We start from the raw sequence: 22,995 nt of genomic DNA on the forward strand, positions 1-22,995 counted from the left end.
TCTTTAAAATGTAAACCTTCAGAATTGCGGGCACTTGTTTGTCTTCGATACTGTGAATCAAATCTCTTCTAGGTGCATGCTTTTTGCTGAAACTTCCTGGAAAATTAAAACTGTGTGCCGGACAGAGACTCGAACTCGGGACTTCTGCAGTTCGTGGGCGAGTGCTCAGCATTACGTACCACGTGTAGACAAGCATTGCCGTGTTGGAAAACTGCACCAAGAGAATGTTGCATGAGGCCGCAGGATATCCGTGACGTACCGTTGTGCCGTCACACTTCCTTCAGTCACTACCAACTGTCACCTGAAGTCAGATCAGATGGTTTGTCACACCAGGGAGACAGTAGTAACACTGCTGTCACTCTCAAATCACTGGGCGAATGGGACTTCTCTCCAGATCGTCGCCATAGTGTCTGACGATAGTCCTCTGGGGTAGTGCACACTCGCGGTACATCGCTGAAAGCAATGTAACGTTATTCATCAGCAGTGCAAGCTTTGTCATTGCCCTACTCCAAACTCAACCGCTGGTGTCGTGGTTTTAACGGCATCCTAACGCATAGGTCGGCAACCCTCAAGTCCGCTCGATGCTAGTCTCCGACCAATGGCGCAGGCCTGGTAACAACACTAAACACGAACATCACTAACGCACTCTGATCAGCATTCCACTTCTCACAGACAATTGCCACTGTTATAATTTACATTCCTGCCAATAATATCAACGAGTAAGAACTTGCATTGGCGTACAAACGTGCCTACTGGGTGCTTCACTTTTTCTGGCAGGCCACGTATATTTGTTCGTACCCGCCCGGATAGACGTGCATGTAAAATAGCCGCTTCCGAGAGGACGAGGTGCGCCGGCCCCTGATCGAATCTGCATGATGGACTAACGACGAAGGTCGGTGCGCTCGCCAGCCTGGTTGCGATTTTTAGGCGGTTTTCCACATCTCACTAGGTAATTACAGTGCTGGTACCCAATTCCCACCTCAGCTACACGATCCGCAAACATTTAAAGAAACTTTCGCTCATTTTATGATGAATAACGCACACAGTTAGGGGTGCACACATTCCTTCTGTCCGAGGGTGGTGGTGAGGGCGTGTTGAGAGTGGGAGGGAAGTAACGGGGTGGTGACAGGAAGGGCATGAGCACACACCTTAAAAGTATCACGGCAAATTAGTTCATAACCATGCCGACCCTGCAGCACAAAGGCACAAGAAAAAGTATATATTTCTTCATATGATTTTGTAAAATCCTGTTTCGCCCAGAAAAACAACAGTACTTTTGGTCCCCTATATGCAGTAAAGGCTTGTTGTTGTTGTGGCCTTCAGTCCTGAGATTGGTTTGATGCAGCTCTCCATGCTACTCTATCCTGTGCACGCTTCTTCATCTCCCAGTACTTACTGCAACCTACATCCTTCTGAATCTGCTTAGTGTATTCACCTCTTGGTCTCCCTCTACGATTTTTACCCTACACGCTGCCCTCCAATGCTTAATTTGTGATCGCTTGATGCCTCAAAACATGCCCTAACAACCGGTCCCTTCTTCTTGTCAAGTTGTGCCACAAACTCCTCTTCTCCCCTATTCTATTCAATACCTCCTCATTAGTTACGTGATCTACCCATCTAATCTTCAGAATTCTTCTGTAGCACCACATTTCGAAAGCTTCTATTCTCTTCTTGTCCAAACTATTTATCGTCCACGTTTCACTTCCATACATGGCTACACTCCATACAAATACTTTCAGAAACGACTTCCTGACACTTATATCTATACTCGATGTTAACAAATTCCTCTTATTCAGAAACGCTTTCCTTGCCATTGCCAGTCTACAATTCATATCCTCTCTACTTCGACCACTACTTTAAGTGTCTCATTTCCTAATCTAATTCCCTCGGCATCACCCGACTTAATTCGACTACATTCGATGATCCTCGTTTTGCTTTTGTTGATGTTCATCTTATACCCTCCTTTCAAGACATTGTTCATTTCGTTCAACTGCTCTTGCAAGTCCTTTGCTGTCTCTGACAGAATTACAATGTCATCGGCGAACCTCAACGTTTTTATTTCTTCTCCATGAACTTTAATACCTACCCCGAATTTTTCTTTTCTTTCCTTTACTGCTTGCTCAATATACAGATTGAATAACATCGAGGAGAGGCTACAACCCTGTCTCACTCCCTTCCCAACCGCTGCTTCCCTTTCATGCCCCTCGACTCTTACAACTGCCATCTTGTTTCTGTACAAATTGTAAATGGCCTTTCGCTCCCTGTATTTTACCCCTGCCACCTTTAGTATTTGAAAGAGAGTATTCGGGTCAACATTGTCAAAAGCTTTCTCTAAGTCTACAAATGCTAGAAATGTAGGTTTGCCTTTCCTTAATCTATTTTCTAAGATAAGTGGTAGGGTCAGTATTGCCTCACGTGAACCAACATTTCTACGGAATCCAAACTGATCTTCCCCGAGGTCGGCTTCTACCAGTTTTTGCATTCGTCTGTAAAGAATTCTCGTTAGTATTATGCAGCTGTGACTTATTAAACTGATAGTTCGGTAATTTTCACATCTGTCAACACCTGCTTTCTTTGGGATTGGAATTACTATATTCTTCTTGAAGTCTGAGGGTATTTCGCCAGTATCATACATCTTGCTCACCAGATGGTAGAGTTTTGTTAGGCCTGGCTCTCCCAAGGCTGTCAGTAGTTCTAATGGAATGTTGTCTACTCCCGGGGCCTTGTTTCGACTCAGGTCTTTCACTGCTTTGTCAAACTCTTCACGCAGTATCGTATCTCCCATTTCATCTTCATCTACATCCTCTTCAATTTCCATAATATTGTCCTCAAGTACATCGGCCTTGTACACATCCTCTATATACTCCTTCCACATTTCTGCTTTCCCTTCTTTGCTTACAACTGGGTTTCCATCTGAGCTCTTGATATTCATACAAGTGGCTCTCTTTTCTCCAAAGGTCTCTTTAATTTTCCTGTAGGCAGTATCTATCTTACCCCTCGTGAGATAAGCCTCTACATCCTTACATTTGTCCTCTAGCCATCCCTGCTTAGCCATTTTGCACTTCCTGTCGATCTCATTTTTGAGACGTTTGTATTCCTTTTTGCCTGCTTCACTTACTGCATTTTTGTATAGTTGTGAAAAATGTACGTCTCGAGGCGACATTGTTCTTCGTTCGGCACGAGTTCTGAAGTTAATGGCCAGCCGCGTCTTTTCGTTGAGCCGCAGTCTCTAAGTGCAGCGCTGCCCCTGGACGTCCGCAGGCCCGCCGTACGTGCGCCAGTTGGGGGAGCCGGTGCGCGCCGTGGCGGCCGCCGACGTGACGCTGCGCTGCCCGTACGCCGGCCACCCCGTCAGCGGCGTCTCCTGGGAGCGCCGCGGCGCCCCTCTCACCGCAGACCTGCGCCACGAGCTGCGCGACGGCGGCGCCGCGCTGCACATCCTGCGCGTCGACCCGGCGGCCGACGCGGGAGCCTACGTCTGCAAAGTGCGCGGCGCCGCCGGCGAGGTCGCCAGCGGCGAGCTGCTGCTGGCCGTCACCAGTGAGTGTGGCGCTGCTTGCCAGCCGCACGCGATCCTATAAGCGGCAGTCAGATGAAACAGAGACAGATGGAAAGAAAAGTAAGAACTGCCGAGCGTGGTAGCCGCGCGGTCTTGGGCGTCTTGTCACGGTTCGCGCGGCGCTCCCCACCCCCCCCCCCCTCCCCACCGCCCCCCCTCCACACCGTCGGTGGTTCGAGTCCTCCCTCAGGCATGGGTGTCTGTGTCGTTCTTGGCGGAAGTTAGTTTAAGCTAGACTAACAGGGGAACCTCCCCATCGCAGCCGCCCCCCCCAGATTTAGTTATAAGTTGGCACAGTGCATAGGCCTTGAAAAACTGAACACAGATCAATCGAGAAAGCAGGAAGAAGTTGTGTGGAACTACGAAGAAAATAAGCAAAATATACCAACTGAGTAGTCCATGTGCAAGATAGGCAACATCAAGGATAAAGTGGGCTCAGGAGCGCCGTGGTCCCGTGGTTAGCGTGAGCACCTGCGGAACGAGAGGTCCTTGGTTCGAGTCTACCCTCGAGTGAAAAGTTTAATTTTTTGTTTTCAGACAATTATCAAAGTTCAGGTACTCACACATAATCAACTTCGCTCTCCAAAATTCCAGGACATGTTCAGATTTGCTTGGACATATGCAGGATTTGACGGTCTGCACAAGGAAAAATTTGAAAACGTTAAAAACGTATGTTTTGACAGAGCACAGGGAAAACTGTGCGACTGTGAAACTGTTGCATTCATTTGTTGCAGTTTATGTGACAAACCTTTATGTTTTCATCACTTTTTTGGGAGTGATTATCACATCCACAAGAAAACCTAAATCGGGCAAGGTAGAAGAATCTTTTTACCCATTCGCCAAGTGTACAAGTTAGGTGGGTCGACAACATTTTTTTGTCGTGTGAAGCACATGCCGTCACCAGTGTCATATAGAATATATCAGACGTGTTTTCCTGTGGAGAAATCGGTTGACCTATGACCTTACGACCAAATGTTTTCGGTTCCCGTTGGAGAGGCACGTCCTTTCGTCTACTAATCGCACGGTTTTGCGGTGCGGTCGCAAAACACAGACACTAAACTTATTACAGTGAACAGAGACGTCAGTGAACGAACGGATTGATCATAACTTTGCGAAAATAGAGAAATTAAAATTTTCACTCGATGGAATAGTTGAATCAAGGTCCTCTCGTTCTGCAGGTGCTCACGCTAACCACGGGGCCACGGAGCTCCTGAGCTGAAGTCATCCTTGATGTTGCATATCTTGCACATGGACTACTCAGTTTGTATATTTTGCTTTTTTTTTCATAGTTCCACACAACTGCTTCCTGTTTTCTCGATTGATCTGTGTTCAGTTTTTCAAGGCCTATCTACTGTGCCAACTTATAACTAAATCTGGGATCTGGGGGGGGGGGGGGGGGGTGCGATGGGGCGGTTCCCTTGTAAGTAGTGTGTAAGTTTTTAGGGACCGATGACCTCAGCAGTTTGGTCCCATAAGACCTTACCACAAATTTCCAATTTCCAAGTAAGAAATCTGTTTATTATTTAAACAGGGCCAACAGTCTTGCCACAGTGGTAACACTGGTTCCTGTCCGAACTCCGACGGTAAGCGCTATCGGGCGGGCCTGGCCAGCACTTGGATGGGTGACGTCAGAGTCTGCCAAGCGCTGTTGGCAAACTGGGTGGACTCAGCCCTTGTAAGGCCAACTATAGGATTGAGAAGTAGATTCTCCGAGCACGAAAACTTACGACGGCTGGGAGAGCAGCGTGCTGACCACATGCCCCTCCATATCTGCATCCAGTGAGGCCTCTCACAAGGGAACGTCCCCATCGCACCCCCCTCAGATTTAGTTATAAGTTGGCACAGTGGATAGGCCTCGACAAACTGAACACAGATCAATCGAGAAAACAGGAAGAAGTTGTGTGGAACTGTGAAAAAATAAGCAAAATATACAAACTGAGTAGTCCACGGGTCGCATAGGCAACATCATGGACAAATTGAATTCAGGAGCGCGTGGTCCCGTGGTAGCGTGAGCAGCTGCTGAGCGAGAGGTCCTTAGTTCAAGTCTTCCCTCGAGTGAAAATTTTATTTTCTTTATTTTTGCATAGTTATTATCTTTCCGTTCGTTCATTGACGTCTTCGTTCACTGTAATAAGTTTAGTGTCTGTGTTTTGCGACCGCATCGCAAAACCGTGCGATTAGTAGACGAAAGGACGTGCCTCTCCAGAGGGAACCGAAAACATTTGATCGCAAGGTCATAGGTCAACCGACTCCTCCACAGGAAAACACATCTGATATATTCTATACGACATTGGTGACGGCATGTGCGTCACATGACAGGAATATGTTGTCGACCCACCTAACTTGTACACTTGGCGAATGGGTAAAAAGATTCTTCTAGCTTGCCCGATTTAGGTTTTCTTGTACATGTGATAATCACTCCCAAAAAAGTGATGAAAACATAAGAATTTGTCACATAAACTGAAAATAAAAAATTAAACTTTTCACTCGATGGAAAATTTGAACCAAGGACCTTCCGTCCGCAGCTGCTCACGTTACCACGAGACCACGGCGCTCCCGCGTTCCCAGTGTCCTTGATGTTGCCTATCTTCCCATGAACTACTCAGTTTGTATATTTTGCTTATTTTTTCACAGTTCCACACAACTTCTTCCTGTTTTCTCGATTGATCTGTGTTCAGTTTATCAAGGCCTATCCACTGTGCCGACTTCTAACTAAATCTGAGGGGGGTGCGATGGGGAGGTTCCCTTGTCAGCTGTGAATGACACAGCATTCGATCAGTACCGTTGGGTCTTCCGAGGTCTCTTCGGAGTATAGTTTACTGTTTCAAAAGTAATCCGTATAAATGATAACACAGTTAGCCCACTGTGAGAAGATGGGCTATGTCTTCATGACCGAGCGGGGAGGCGCAGTGGTTAGCACACTGGACTTGCATATGGCAGGACGACAGTTCAAACACGCGTCCGGTCATCCTGATGTAGGTTTTCCGTGATTTCCCTAAGTCGCTTTAGACAAATGCCGGGATGGTTCCTTTGGAAGGGCACAGACGACTTCCTTCTTCCCTAGTCCGATGGAACGGATGACCTTGCTGTTTGGTCCACTCGCTCGAATCAACCAACCATCCAACGCCTTCATGGAAGAATGTTTGCAGTTGCCTACAGAACCACGATTATGCCCAGGCGTTTGCCTCTGCGTCCGAAACATACTGACGGCCACGAATGGCTTTGTTCAGGACTCCAAAAATATGGAAATGGCATGTGGGGAGATTGGGACTGTGTCTGCTCATTCACTTTATGGAACATGATTCCACAGTTAACGTACAGTGGTACGTGGCCACTTTTCAAAAACTGAAGCGCTCTATCGAGTCCAAACGCCCAGAAATGTTGACGGCGGCATCATTCTGAGCCAGGATAAAACCCGCCCACATGTTGCCAAGGTTGTTTCGACTACGTTGCAGAAGTTTCGCTGAGAATCCCTTACACGTTCTCCGTACAGTCCCGATCCCTCCCAATGCTGTTTCTATATTTTTGGAGCCCAGAAGAAAGATGTTCGTTGCCGGCGATTTGCTTCGGACGAAGAGGTGTACGCCTGGGTACAGTTATGGTTACGTAGGCAACAGCAAACATTTTTTCCATGAAGGCACTGACCGCCTCGTCTGAGAGTGGGATAAATGTGTTAACAGTTTATGATGATTACAGTACTTTTGAATTAATAAACACTTTACTTACTTCTTTCGATCCGTCTTGTTTTCACTGACAAAACTTGTCTGCGACATTTTCAGCAATGAATGGAAATGCACTAGTCTTGGTCACGAATATAATTATACTGGTGATCAAGGCTAATATATTTCCATTCGGTTTTTCGTTCTATTGTTGTATACTTTCAACTGTGTCACTTTACGCTATTAATTACGATACACCCTACATGTTAACTCATGCAATATTTACAGACTCATACATGCCAACGTTGAAGTTCCCGTGTTCTTCTTCTCTTATTCATCATCGAAGTGTGAACGTGGAGTTTCAAAGATGCGATTAGACCACAGCGAACTGAAACAGCTAATGGCAAATGTCGGTATAACGTGATCACCATAGCTTTCGATAAGCGACTAATGAAGTACGGATAATCCGAAATTGAAGTAGCATATTGTCCTTGTCAAGTGTGTATACTTTTACATTACGCTTTGTTTTTTCATTGCAGCTCCACATCTACATTTCAATGACGAATAAAGGAATAAGTACTATAACACGCCTTTTCTCCAGCAGCACGTCTCTAAAAAAATGTTTAATGCAACAGTATTTTGACTGTGAGACCTGAGTTTCTCCTGGCGTATACAAGTTTCAAATAACTTCTGGGAATTCAGCCAGGTTACACTTTCAGCGACCGCCGATATTTCGGTGGGAGAACACCCAGCCATTTTCAAGGCAAACTGCAACGGACAGGCGGCGTAAATGCAAATTTAAAACCTCGGTTCTCGGACTGAAGCAAGAAAGATAACACACACACTGAACACTAGTGCCACCAAAGATGACCAAAGTCAGAGCTATCGATAGTGAGACTATGAATTCGCAGGTGAGGTAGCATTGACTCTGTCCCTCTGTTTTTTGACAAGGGAGAGAGTCGGATTCCAAACAGAGTTTAAACAGAAACCTCCATCCCTGTTTACGAGGTTGCTCGCTAATTTAATCTCAACTGACTCCCTAATAACAGTGCCCCAATAGCTGGACGTGCATGCCAATATCTCGGTGTTATATAATAACATGGGGTGACCAGTATCCAAATAATGTTCGGCAATAGCAGATCTATTTGACTTCTGTAATCGTGTGTGACATTTACAGCAGCCAAATAGATCTGCTATAGCCGAACGTTGCTTGGATACTGGTCACCCCATGTTATATAATGACACCGAGATATTGGCATGCACGTCCAGCTATTGGAACAGTGTTATTAGGGAGTCAGTTGAGATTAAATTAGCGAGCAACCTCGTAAACAGGGATGGAGGTTTCTGTTTAAACTCTGTTTGGAATCCGACTCTCTCCCTTGTCAAAAAACAGAGGGACAGAGTCAATGCTACCTCACCTGCGAATTCATAGTCTCACTATCGATAGCTCTGACTTTGGTCATCTTTGGTGGCACTAGTGTTCAGTGTGTGTGTTATCTTTCCTGCTTCAGTCCGAGAACCGAGGTTTTAAATTTGCATGTACGCCGCCTGTCCGTTGCAGTTTGCCTTGAAAATGGCGGGGTGTTCCCCCGCCGAAGTATCGGCGGTCGCTGAAAGTGTTGCCTGGCTGAATTCCCGGAAGGTATTTGAAAGTATTTTGACTATCTGCGGCCTTCGAGAGTGATAACTGACGTGCTGTCCGCAGGTCCTCCAGTGCTGGAGCCCATCTTCTTCCCGGCTAACATCCAGGAGGGCGCGAGGGCACAGCTCAGCTGCACCGTCTCGTCAGGAGATCTGCCCATACGCTTCTCATGGCTCAAGGACAACGCGCCCATTCCCAAGTCTTTGCAGGTAATTTCAATACCTCACGGTACACTTAGCCATAGAAATGAAGTGAATGGTTCAAGTAAACTTTCTAAAAGTCATCAGCGACAAAGCTGACGGCATCACTCTTCAGAACCAGATGTGTTTCAAAAGCAACGATCGAACCTTTTTAAAGAGAGGACAACAACATGAATACAAATAGTAGAGGTAAGACTGCCCTCACGCATGCGCATTAGCAACAGCGATGTCATCTACAGTTGGGGACGGGCGATGTTTAATGTCGATGCATCAAAATGAATCTGTGATCGTTAACACTTCGATATATGCGAAGCATCGATGATTTTTTTTCGATGCACTTGGCGAATCTAAACCTCGATGATAATAACAAAGCGATCGCCAGCTGACCATGGAAAAGGGGGGAGGGGGAGGGGTCGGATCGTTTCTACGCGCAAGCGCACATGGCTCCCTAGCAGCAGCTGAGTCGTACCGAACTGAGCAAGTTCTACATCTACATTTATACTCCGCAAGCCACCCAACGGTATGTGAAGGAGGGCACCTTACGTGCCACTGTCATTACCTCCATTTCCTGTTCCAGTCGCGTATGGTTTGCGGGAAGAACGACTGTCTGAAAGCCTCCGTGCGCGCTCTAATCTCTATAATTTTACATTCGTGATCTCCTCGGGAGGTATAAGTAGGGGGAAGCAACATATTCGATACCTCATCCAGAAACGCACCCTCTCGAAACCTGGACAGCAAGCTACACTGCGATGCAGAGCGCCTCTCTTGCAGAGTCTGCCACTTGAGTTTGCCAAACATATCCGTAACGCTATCACGCTTACCAAATAACCCTGTGACGAAACGCGCCGCTCTTCTTTGGATCTTCTCTATCTCTTCTGTCAACCCGACCTGGTATGGATCCCACACTGATGAGCAATACTCAAGTATAGGTCGAACGAGTGTTTTGTAAGCCACCTCCTTTATTGATGGACTACATTTTCTAAGGACTCTCCCAATGAATCTCAACAATTAATTTTATATGATCATTCCACTTCAAGTCGTTCCGTGCGCATACTCCCAGATATTTTACAGAAGTAACTGCTACCAGTGTTTGTTCCGCTATCATATAATCATACAATAAAGGATCCTTCTTTCTATGTATTCGCAATACATTACATTTGTCTATGTTAAGGGTCAGTTGCCACTCCCAGCACCAACTGCCTATCCGCTGCAGATCTTCCTGCATTTCGCAAAGTTTCCCGTTAATGTGCAGTATTGAATTCGCTTTGCAGGATCATAATAATCTTATCACTTTAATTTTGTGAACATTTCATAAGCAGTTGGCGTTCAAGGTGTTATAGGAGTATAACATCCGCTCCATTAAACGCCACCGCCTACCATCATTCTATGTGGGTCTGAAGTTCGTCAAAAGTTTACCGAAACCGGTTACCAAAAAATGAAGACTGTTTGTGTTCATTTTTTTAAGTCTTATCACTTTGCTAAGCCGTTTCATAGTTAGCACCTCACATTCCATAAAAGACAAATACCGCAGAGGGAAACAAAGCAAACAACAGTTGTGGTATAAGCCGCAATTGTCGTCCGCAGCTGAGATGACAGAACTATATGACAGCTGTAATTTCTTAGACTTTCCCGGCGATTTTGTGACATCTCGTTGAATCGGGTGTACTGCCGGTGGTCTCCGTTTCTCTAACACAATGTTTCGACGGACGTCGTATCTCGACGTCTTCATCAGGTGCTTCCTGTGACTGAACGACAGGGTGACCGTGTCCCGCATTTATGTCTGGACGGTGGCTGGCGTTCCCTGTCCACAGGACAGAGCGGCTACCAGACTCGTGCTTTGACTGCTTCTTACTGTGGTAGCTGTCCTGCACACTACTGGCAGTCAGCCACTCTGTTATTCTGGTCCAAGTAGAGTACCTCCTCATTCGTTTTGTTGTCTTAAATCATTTTCGTCACCTGTGAGGGCGCAACCGCGACAGACGGACTCTCGCCCAGAATAACGGACTTGTAAGATTCTATTGTTTGTGCAAATGCTGTAGTAAAACTTAAGGAATCCCGAAATTTTCATGAATTGTAGATACTGAATTCGACTTTTTTTATTATGAATTGAACATCATAAATTAGTACATCGAATCTGAAGAGTAATAAACCTCAAGATAGTTTTTCTGATGAACTTTCTGAAAAACCTTGTAGAAAAACTAAACTAAAATCCGTTGGAAATATGGAAAATATTATGAAATCCCAATTTGAAAATTTGTGTAAAATCACGTTTAAATATTTGACAGTAGCCAGCACATCTGTTCCTGCTGACAGACTATTTTCGCAGATGGTGGTAAACTGTGAGACAACAGCGAAATCGATTGAAGTGCAAAAGAATGAGTAAAATTTATTGTCGCAATGCGTAGAGAAGAAATATTGGGATTTTTGAAGAACTAAATTTTTTTATTACACACTTGTCATTCCTAACAAAATGTTCTAGACATTATGAAATTATCTGTTTTTTTTTCTGTTTCAGGCGTATCAGTATTGTGTTGCGAAACACATCGATGTTTCGGACACATCAGTGTATTTTTCGATATCTCATCATAACATCGATGCCACCACACCATATTTCGCAAGGGAAAAAACAGATTCATTTTTTAATGTCCTTTCCTACTTCCGTTGGTTTTATGCATAAGAATGTGAGAAATGGCTTAGATCACAGTAAAAAATTCCACCAAACTTATCCAAATGCTTATCTAATTTCCAACGCAAAAATTTAAAATAATGCTAAATTGATCACTGACTGATTTATATTAAGACATAATGAAGCAGGAGTGTTTGTGGTTACTAAGTGGGACATAATTTCCTGTCATGCCTAAGTGCCTGTATTTGAAAGCGATTGGGAAGTGCAGTAGATTTCTAATTATTGATCTTGATACTGTGAGAACGTCCACACAAATAGTTCCATCTTTGTGTGTTATGTTACTGGCTGACTAGAAACAAATCAGCCAGCTAATCTAATAGCACACATTTTCAAATTCCTATCTACGTTACGCTGTATACATTTTGTATCTGCTTTCATTGAAGAGCACTGTATTGATTGTCTAGGGATACTATTTCCTGTACTTAATTCTATCACTGTTATTTCTCGAGGTGTGACTACTGCGATGTAATAATTATCCTGCTCCTCTCTCGGTAGGTGAGTGAGAAAGAAGTGAGCGAGTTCATCAGCCTTCTGGTGTTCAGCAAAGTTTCCTCGCAGCACAGTGGTACCTACACGTGCGTCGTTTCCAACAACGCAGCCAGCACCAACCACTCGGCCCAGCTGCAGGTCAAAGGTAGGGTCAAAGCGCTGGGCGTATACCACATCTCTCTGTAGTCCATCTTTTCACATATTGTTGCTGGACCACGGCTGTTCAGTACAGAATATCAGATCTAACACATTTCAGCCGTCTAAATTTCCAAATTGTTTTTTTATTGGCCGACCAGTTTCGGCGACATATTACGTCATCTTCTGGCCACCTACCGAGGAGTACGAAGATTCGCACTTCCTAGAGTTCAAAACAGGAGCCAGCATTCAGTGACTGGTATCCATAGATTTCTACTTCAGGTCGATAGGTGACATTTGAAGTGATCTTGTAACACGCCCGGGTGTACAAATGGGTGTGGTACTATTAAACTGGTTGTCGTTTCGACCATGCGCCCTATCCACACCACGTACGTGATAATACCGTGGCGGTCGTACTATTCTGGTCCACAGCTGGCTTGCCTGAAATTCTCTATCGAAATAAGCAAGCGAGTTAGGGGAGCCACTCAACGACCAAACACAACACTGTTCTATGTGGTGGTGGTGGTGGTAGTTAGTGTTTAACGTCCCGTCGACAACGAGGTCATTAGAGACGGAGCGCAAGCTCGGGTTAGGGAAGGATTGGGAAGGAAATCGGCCGTGCCCTTTCAATGAAACCATCCCGGCATTTGCCTGAAACGATTTAGGGAAATCACGGAAAACCTAAATCAGGATGGCCGGAGACGGGATTGAACCGTCGTCCTCCCGAATGCGAGTCCAGTGTGCTAACCACTGCGCCACCTCGCTCGGTCTGTTCTATGTCTGGTATGAACAACTATATTCTAAGACGATAAAAGAAAGTCGCAGGTTTCACTGTTTACATTCTAATTCAGAATGGTTATCCCAGTTAATGGATGATTAACAGTCCACAACATCATTCGGACGAGCGTACGCGTAACCGACAGGACGCGGGTGATTGTTGATGATGCGGAAGTCGAATGACCGCACGAAAGTTCTTACGCTCGTCACGCATACACAGATATTTGGTACCAGTCCTCCTTGACACTAACAATGATATTTTAACACTGTTCACAAAGTTAAATTTACAGTTCACAGTTCTCAGTTGTACGAGCGTGCGCGTAACCGTCGCGGCGCGGTTGATTGTTGATAATGCGGAAACGCGATGATCGAACTCAACGTCCTCACGCTCGCTACAAGACACTGGCACTTAAATGCTCTCTTTTGTGGTAAATAGTATTACTGATTCACATTAGTTCATTGTTGGAGACCGAACACGGCGCGGATGATCGATACTATACGGTACGACACGTAACGAGAGGATACACAAATGCGTTATCAGCAGCACTGCTAATTTTTTAATTACTTCTTGACGCACTTTCCTCTCAATCATTTCCATATTTCATCACTTTACTGTAATAGCACTTGCATCAATACTTCAATTTCCGTACTAACAATGCCTGTCACATGCAGAGCTACACACTACACAACATAACAGTTCCGTTTTCCGTGCTCGACACTGCAGATGCGGCTGCCCGCAAAGATACTCCACAACTAAACCAGCGATATGACAATACGATTACAATCTCTGTCTCAGGTATAAATCTACGGATATCATTTACTGAACGCTGGCCCCTATTTTGACTGGACCAGAGTTGGGAATCTTCCTACACATCCTCCAGGGGGCTGAAGATGGGGTAATATATTGCGCGAAACTGGCACCCCAATAAAATAACAATTTATAAATTTAGAAAGGTGATTGATTTGATATTCTGTATACCACATGTGTTTCTTGTGTGTGTGTGTGTGTGTGTGTGTGTGTGTGTGTGAACGATTGGTGCAATGTCAACGGAACTTGGAAATAATACTGTGACACTAAGGCTTCATTAACAAGCTTAGCGGAGGAGTAAGTGCTGAGGAAGCAGTTTTAGGTACTTCGTCCGTTCACTTATATAATAAAATTGAACATCTATAGCCGTCTTCACGATATGATTTACTATATGGATATCAGTTTCGGTGCTTCAGTACGCCATCTTCAGGCCTTAACTGACGCTGACGGGGTTAACTCCAGACGTATATACGATTCATCAGTGGCCAACATCTGTGGTTTTCGCAGACTACCTCCAACAACGATGTTGTATCTTCGACCATCAACTTGTGGATGGTTCCGTCGCATAAACTTCCGTAAAGAGCACATAGGAACAGACATCGCGGTCATTGATAAGCAACTGAAAGAGTTGAAAACAAGTAAATATCCAGTTTTGGATGGAATCAAATTCGCTGTTAAGGGTCAGTGGCCCCTTAATTAGTTTGCGTTAATCGTGACTCTCTCGCCCAGCGCCAACCCAAAGGACTACGCAGGTGACTCGGGTACGCAAAAGGAGTAAAAGAACGGACCCACAAAATTGCAGACCAATATTCTTAATATCGATCTGCTGTAGAATTCATGAGCAAATCCTAAGTTCGAAAATAATAAAGTTCATTGAGACAGAAAACGTTCTGTCCACAAAATGGCACTGATTTAGATAGCCTGTGCTTTGGAAATCCGTGCCGAAACTCAACTTGCTCTTTTTTCTCATACAATATCCCGCGAACCATGGATGAAGGGCAACAGACAGATTCCATACTCATAATTTCGAAAAGTGTTTGACACAGAGCCCCACTGCAGACTATTAAAAGTTGGGCACGTGTCATCGTTGTTTGACCGTAGAATACCGTACAGGATGGCTTAGGCAGAATTTCTATTAGGTATGCTAAGAGACAACTTCTTCTAAATGTAGAAAAACGTCAATTAATTCAGACGAGTAGGAAAAACATTCCTGTAATATTCGAATACAGCATTTGTGACAATCTTCTTGACGCAGGCACGACTATTAATTATGTAAACATGACATTGCAGACCTCCATGAAATGGAGCAAGCGTTGAAGATCAGTGGCAGGCAAATGGTAGACTTCGATTTATTGGGAGAATTTTGGGAAAGCGTAGTTCATCTATAAATTACAATTTGCATAAAAGCACTGTGAGACAAGGAGAAAAATGGCGGTAACTTCCTATAGGACCAAACTGCTGAGGTCATCGGTCCCTAGTCTTACACACTATTTAATCAGACTTAGACTAACTTACGCTAAGGTCTACACACACACCCATGCCCGAGGGAGGACTAGAACCTCCGACGGGAGCAGCCGCGCGAATCGTGACAAGGCGCCTAGACCACGCGGCTACCCCAAGCGGCGTGAGACAAGGGGCGATTTAAACACTTTCAGCTGTCTTGACCAAAATTTTTTTATTGTAAAGGGCCTTAACGCATCTCGTCTTACTTCTTTATCAAAGCGTATAAAAAATATAAAAACAAAACTGGTATCAATAGAAATACAAGACTTGTTACACTTTCACGATTAAGTGGAACCAGATATGAAAAGTAAAATATGATTTAAGGCTTATCAGATATTTAAAGTCATAATAATACCTCTTAAGTAATAGAACCTCTTAAGTAATAGAACTCAGTACGTTGTCCTCGATGGTGAGTGTTCATCGGAGGCGAGGGTATCATCTGGAGTGCCCCAGGGAAGTGTGGTAGGTCCGCTGTTGTTTTCTATCTCCATAAATGATCTTTTGGATAGGGTGGATAGCAATATGCCGCTGTTTATGATGATGCTGTGGTGTACGGGAAGGTGTCGTCGTTGAGTGACTCTAGGAGGATACAAGATGACTTGGACAGGATTTGTGATTGGTGTAAAGAATGGCAGCTAACTCTAAACATAGTTAAATGTAAATTAATGCAGATGAATAGGAAAAAGAATCCCATAATGTTTGAACACTCCATTAGTAGTATAGCGCTTGACACAGTCACGTCTATTTAATATTTGGGTGTAACATTGCAGAGCGATATGAAGTGGGACAAGCATGTAATGGCAGTTGTGGGGAAGGCGAATAGTCGTCTTCGGTTCATTGGTAGAATTTTGGGAAGATGTGGTTCATCTGTAAAGGAGACCGCTTATAAAACACTAATACAACTTATTCTTGAGTACTGCTTGAGCATTTGGGATCAGGTCGGATTGAGGCAGGACACAGAAGCAATTCAGAAGCGGGCTGCTAGATTTGTTACTGGTAGGTTTGATCATCTCGCGAGTGTTACGTAAGTGCTTCAGGAACTCGGGTGGGAGTCTCTAGAGGAAAGGAGGCGCTCTTTTCGTGAATCGCTACTGAGGAAATTTAGAGAACCAGCATTTGAGGCTCACTGCAGTACAATTTTACTGCCGCCAACTTACATTTCGCGGAAAGACCACAAAGATAAGAGAGATTATGACTCGTACAGAGGCATATAGGCAGTCATTTTTCCCTCGTTCTGTTTGGGAGTGGAACAGGGAGAGAAGACGCTAGTTGTGGTACAAAGTACCCTCCGCTACGCACCGTATGGTGGATTGCGGAGTAAGTATGTAGACGTAGATGTAGCCCAATGAATACAGTCCAAATGGATACACGGTGTCTATAAGCCGATTAAAATTACTTGACGGTCCGGCAGGTCACTTCAAAAATGGTGTTAATATGTAACGCGAACAAAGCCAGAAGCTGCTGCGGCGGGATGTGAGAGAAATGCGACAGCTAATTTAAAGTGATCAGTGACTGAACTGCGGCAGACGACGCGTTTTGTAGCTCTGAATTTAAACTCATGTCCTAGGCTAAGCACAACCTCGTGATGTGCAGTATATCTGAGGAAACAGCGGTCAAGAATCTGCGGCAGAACTAATATTACGACCGTTTTCTTCACGTCGATCAAAGCTAATCCCTATTAGCAAACTGAAGACAGAAACATTTCAGTTTCAACGCTAAACAGTAACTTGTAGCCATCATCGGTTACCTGAGACTATCCTTACAATGGCTACACGAGCTGCTGCATAACCAACCGATGAGCACTCCTGGTTGGCACTGGGTTGCAGATTATAGGCCACAGTGGAAGCATTCCATAAAAAAATAAAAAAGTAAAAAAAAAAAACAGAATGGTAGGAAGAAAATTAAGACCAAGTAAAACAATCAAAACAGTGATAAAAATGACGCCACAAAGTATTAGGAAAAAAAAATACGTTTGAACTAAGTAATTGAATAAGCGTAAGAATCAGTCAATTTATTAGATTTAGAAATAAAAATATTTTAGTGCTTGTGACAATATTCGAACCAACAGCCTCCTACACATCAGGTTTGTTCGCAAACAGCTGCACTAACCATGACGCTGTGTGAGCTGTTATATTTATGACTCTGCTGACCGTGTTGCATAAATGAATTGCACCCTTCTAAAATCGGCTCCACGCAATGTCATGCGGAGCTTAACAACTGCACTAACCATGACACTGTGTGAGCTTTTATATTTATGACTCTATTGACTCTGTCACAACGATGAATTGCAGCTGTCTAAAACTCGGCTTTACGCACCGTCGTGCGAAGCTTTCTAGCGTAAGCCGATCTCTGTGATTGCAATAACTGTATATGTGATGCTGAATCGCATCTTCTGCGGATGGATACATTAGTGTTTAGTTAGAGCTGTGTATGGCTCAGATGGCTCTGAGCACTATGGGACTTAACTTCTGAGGTCATCAGTCCCCTAGAACTGAGAACTACTTAAACCTAACTAACCTAAGGACATCACACACACCCATGCCCGAGGCAGGATTCGAACCTGCGACGGTAGCGGTCGCGTGGTTCCAGACTGTAGCGCCTAGAACCGCTCGGCCACAACGGCCGGCCGCTGTGTATGAAACGTGTGTATTTCTTCACCGCTGTTGTGTGTGTGTGTGTTTGTGTGTGTGTGTGTGTGTGTGTGTGTGTGTGTGTGTGTGTGTGCACGTGCTTACGTGTTATCTTTGGTGTGGTTACCATGTATGATTAAATACGAAATTAAAGGGCCAGACACAAGATTCTGGATCCAAACACATCAAGAAAGAAAGCTGGACAAGGAACTCGCAGTGAAAAGACCAATTGTTGTGGCAGTATGTCAACGGCGAAAGGTTCGTGCGTGACACGGAACGATCTGATTGGAGGAAACCAACGCGTGAAGTGTGAACTATCAAGTAAATTTAACCGTACTATAGTCAAAATTCCTTTACAATACGCTAGTGCAAACTGCCTTCAAGGCTCAAGGATGATAGAAGCAGAATAAACTGCTAGGCAGTGCTGGGGCCGTGGTGTAATGGGGCAACTGTTTGCTAACAAAATAAGTGACTTAACCGACTTCATAATATAGATAACTGCATCAGTGACGAATACATAAAATTTACGATATAATAATTTTACAAAAAATAGTTTTAAAATACTAGTCGTTAGAGTGCGCACAGAGACATTTTAGCAATCATTCTTCTTGCGCTCAATACGTGACCCTAACATGTGGTACTGTTGCAAGTACCCACTTCCATTCATTCACAGTACTTTGCCAGGTATACAGTAGATGTAGATCAATGGGAACGAAATGATGTTAGTGTCAAATGGACAAGTTTTGTGTTTGCTAGATTGATTACTGACAGTTCCGTCAACATTTCATCCGTGCTAGTGTGTTGGGGGTGGGATTCGAAGGGCGACTCATAAAAGCAATCGAAAACTACAAGTACTTGTTTCGAATCCGCAAAGTGCCCACTGTCTTGTTTACAATTGGTCCACGCCGCGCGGCATTAGTCGAGCGGTCTAAGGCACTGCAGTCATGTACTGTGCGGCTGATGCCGGCGGAGGTTCGAGTCCTCCCTCGGGCATGGTTGTGTGTGTTTGTCCTTAGGATAATTTAGGTTAAGTAGTGTGTAAGCTTAGGGATTGATGACCTTAGCAGTTAAGTCCCATAAGATTACACACATATTTGAACATTTTTTTGAACAAGTGATCCATAACAGGCGGATGTGAATTTGTAAACGATTATACTTGATACGTGGGGTGTTTCGATAAGTAACGCAACACTTTTGTTTCTTGGCCAATTTCGGTTGAAAAAAAAAATACGAAAGTGGTTGTGAGACATTGCGAAATTTCCCGCTTACTCCTCTATCGTTTCATGAAGTTACGACAGGCGGCGGGCTATACTCGGCCTTCAAAATGGCGTTTCTAACGGAAGTGCTTTCCAAGCGGAGCACCATCATTGAGTTTCTTTTGCAGACATGCAGATGTTTGCGTTGGGTGCATGAACTGTGTGCTGTGACTGAAAACATTGAAAACATGGCTAGAAGATGTACAAAGTTGAAAACTGCAAATGATAGCCTCAATGTAATTATAAGCATATCACTGCTGTAATCAAATTGGAATATCTCAATATTATTTTTTGTACTTTTTTTACAATAAAACCGTATTCTTCTAGATATGCCGTCTCGAATTTTCTTTATGAAATAGCTCTGTATAGAATTAGGAAGCACGCTATCTGAAATTGCCCACTCTCTCCAAAATGCGCAATATTCCGCTATATTAGGTTATACATAACCAAAAACTCTTATGTGTTTGGGATCTTTCGGCTGATTTTTAAACAACCATATCCTTAGATTTCCTTAGCTATACGAAAATGTGGCACCTTACCGTGCCGTATTTACACTTCAAGAAACATATATACTTTGTTTTTTTCACTGTAGGTAAATTTTATTCCTTTTCTTTGTTTTTTTTTTCAGTGTAGATAGATTTTATTCCTTTTCCTAACTAACATATGTTCGCATAAATAAGTAAGCGAGCAAAGCAGGGTAGCCCTCTAAGGAAAGGCGTGACTTTGACAAAACACATTATATACAGTTCCACACAGTAAATGGAATGACCCCATTAATAAATATAGACTTCCATCAGAAATAGGTAGAATATTCAAAATTTCTAGGTATATGCATTGATGGGTTGAACTGGAAAAAACACACTGAGGATCTGCTGAAACGTTTGAGTTCAGCTACTTATGCTATTAGGGTCATTGCAAATTTTGGCGATATACATCTGAGTAAATTAGCTTACGACGCCTATTTTCATTCTCTGCTTGCGTATGGCATCATATTCTGGGGTAACTCATCATTGAGTAAAAGAGTGTTCATTGCACAAAAGCGTATAATCAGAATAATTGCTGGAGCTCATCCAAGATCATCCTGCAGACACTTATTTAAAGAGCTAGAAACTTCACTGTAGCCTCACAATATATATATTCACGTATGAAATTTGTTATTAACAATCCGAACGAATTCAAAAGTAATAGCAGTGTACATGGCCACAACACTAGAAGAAAGGATGATCTTCACTACTCAAGGTTAAATCTAACTTTGGCTCAGAAGGGGGTAAATTATGCTGCCACAAAACTCTTTGGTCACTTACTTAATAGCATCAAAAGTCTGACAGATAGCCATATAGCATTTAAAAGGAAATTAAAAGAATTTCTTAATGGCAACTCCTTCTACTCATTAGATGAATTTTTGGATATAGTAAGTGGGTAATTTCCCAACCTCCACAAAAAAATTGCGTGTCATGTAATATTTTTTGTAATGTAATATCTTGTATAGACACATTTTATTAACCTGACACCTTCCACATCATTACGAAGTGTCGTATTCATGATATATGGAACAAGTACTAATCTAATCTAATCTAACCGTGTGTGTGTGTGTGTTTTGTTTCAGTGGCGCCGCAGTGGCTGATGGAGCCCAGGGACACCTCGGTTCTGGCGGGCAACCGGCTCTCCGTCCACTGCCAGGCGCATGGGTTTCCTCAGCCTGCCGTTACCTGGCTACGCGGACATGGTAAGTTAAACAACTCATTCCCAGCGACAGCTACGTTGCCCTGCACCAGGGCCCAAAAGATGTTTTTTTTTTTAATTTAATCGTATTGGCACCTGACGTACAGTGCACACAAAACAAGTTAACTCCTCGTACCTGCGCAGACTGCGCACTAGGGGAAGGGACGGCGGTGGCGGTCGGGAATCTCCGTCGTGAACGGCCATCGCGCGGTAGGTGAAATCGCGTAACAATAGTACGAGGGTGGTTTGAAAAGTTCTCGGAACGGAATAGAAAAACAGTACTTATATCACTAAAACTTTTTCTTCTATTTTTCAATGTAGTCTCCTTGTATGAAACTTTCTGGCAGATTAAAACTGTGTGCCAGGCCGAGACTCGAACTCTGGACCTTTGCCTTTCGCGGGCAAGTGCTCTACCACTCTAGAGCACTTGCCCGCGAAAGGCAAAGGTCCCGAGTTCGAGTCTCGGTCCGGCACACAGTTTTAATCTGCCAGGAAGTTTCATATCAGCGCACACTCCGCTGCAGAGTGAAAATCTCATTCTAGTCTCCTTGTAGATTAATGCACATGGTCCAATGCTGTTCCAATGTCTTGATCCCACCTTGAAAATGAGTTTCCTCCTGGCCTGCAAAATAGTTATCAACTCCGGCTATCAATTCTTCGTTTGAATTGAATCTTCGTTCACCAAGAAAAACTTTTCAGTTTTGGGAAGAGATGGAAGTTTGACGGAGCCATATCAGGTGAATAAGGCGGGTGTGGCAACAATTCATACCTTAGTTCGTGTAATTTGCCATGGCGACGGTACATGTTTTTGATCCAGCGTCGAGAGTCGCGGCAGCCATCTTGCAGATAATTTTTTCATTTCTAATTCTTCAGTTGAAATGTGATATACCCTTTCAGATAACATCTGGCAAGCGTGAGTCATTTCATTCACTTTCAATCGGCGATCATCCATGACCATTTTGTGCACTTTTGCAATGATTTCTGGAGTAGTGACACATCTTGGCCGACCGTTGCGCGGATCTTCATCTGAGCCCTCCCGACCAAATTTAAATTCATTCGTCCACTTGGCAACAGTTGAATATGAAGGAGCACAGTCCCCCAGTGTATTCTCGCAATCGGCGTGAATGTCCTTTCCTTTCATACCTTTCTTTACGAAGTACTTAACCACTGCTCGAATCTCGATTTTTTTTTTTTTCCACCGTCGCAAACCATTATCCGGGAACAACAACAGAGTCACGTCACCGCCACAGCTCTCTTCCAAGAGCACTTGGTTCAAATAGCTCTAAGCACTATGGGACTTAACATCTCAGGTCATCAGTCGGCTAGACTTAGAACTACTTAAACCTAACTAACCTAAGGACATCACACACATCCATGCCCGAGGCAGGATTCGAATATGCGACCGTACCAGTAGCGTGGTTCCGGACTGAAGCGCCTAGAACCGCTCGGTCACACCGGCCGGCTCCAAGAGCACTGACGTGGCACGTGTTTACAGGCAACAGTCCAATGAATATCACGTGAACAACATGTTGCGCTAGCGCTGACTTCTCGTCGTGATTCCGAGAACCTTTCAAACCACCCTTATAGTAACAGGTTATGCCAGCACGACCAATAAGTTTACGAGTACATAAGTTCAGAGTCGATAGTTCTTCACTAAAGTACCGAAAGGGAAACAGTCTGGTAAACAGAGGGTGAACCAAAGCAAAATAAGTCCAACTGTGTGCTGCTTAAAGGAAACCTCTCAAAACAAAAAAGAGATAAAAATGTAGCATAGTGACAACATCACTCACTACAACAGTGACACTTAAAGTAAATAATATGTATCATGTGGAAATAATACGTCAGTCCCTTGATGACCTGTTTAACGATGTTACCTAAATGTGAAATTTTCTTCCCCTTCTTTTCCTGAAATAGTTAAGCCATGAGAAG

At 44.0% G+C, this 22,995-nt stretch overlaps 1 protein-coding gene across 1 annotated transcript in view; it reads left to right on the forward strand.

Annotated features, from left to right (window-relative positions):
* The window catches only part of LOC124780123 (Down syndrome cell adhesion molecule-like protein Dscam2), a 372,570-nt gene that overhangs the window by 155,956 nt on the left and 193,619 nt on the right, over positions 1–22,995 (forward strand). Inside the window, exons 6-9 of the mRNA XM_047253757.1 lie at positions 3,262–3,540; positions 8,924–9,069; positions 12,242–12,380; positions 20,951–21,070. Coding sequence (XP_047109713.1) covers positions 3,262–3,540; positions 8,924–9,069; positions 12,242–12,380; positions 20,951–21,070 — 684 coding nt within the window. The remainder of the gene's footprint in view (positions 1–3,261; positions 3,541–8,923; positions 9,070–12,241; positions 12,381–20,950; positions 21,071–22,995) is intronic.

Source organism: Schistocerca piceifrons, chromosome 1, assembly GCF_021461385.2.
Source record: "Schistocerca piceifrons isolate TAMUIC-IGC-003096 chromosome 1, iqSchPice1.1, whole genome shotgun sequence".
Lineage (NCBI taxonomy): Eukaryota > Metazoa > Arthropoda > Insecta > Orthoptera > Acrididae > Schistocerca > Schistocerca piceifrons.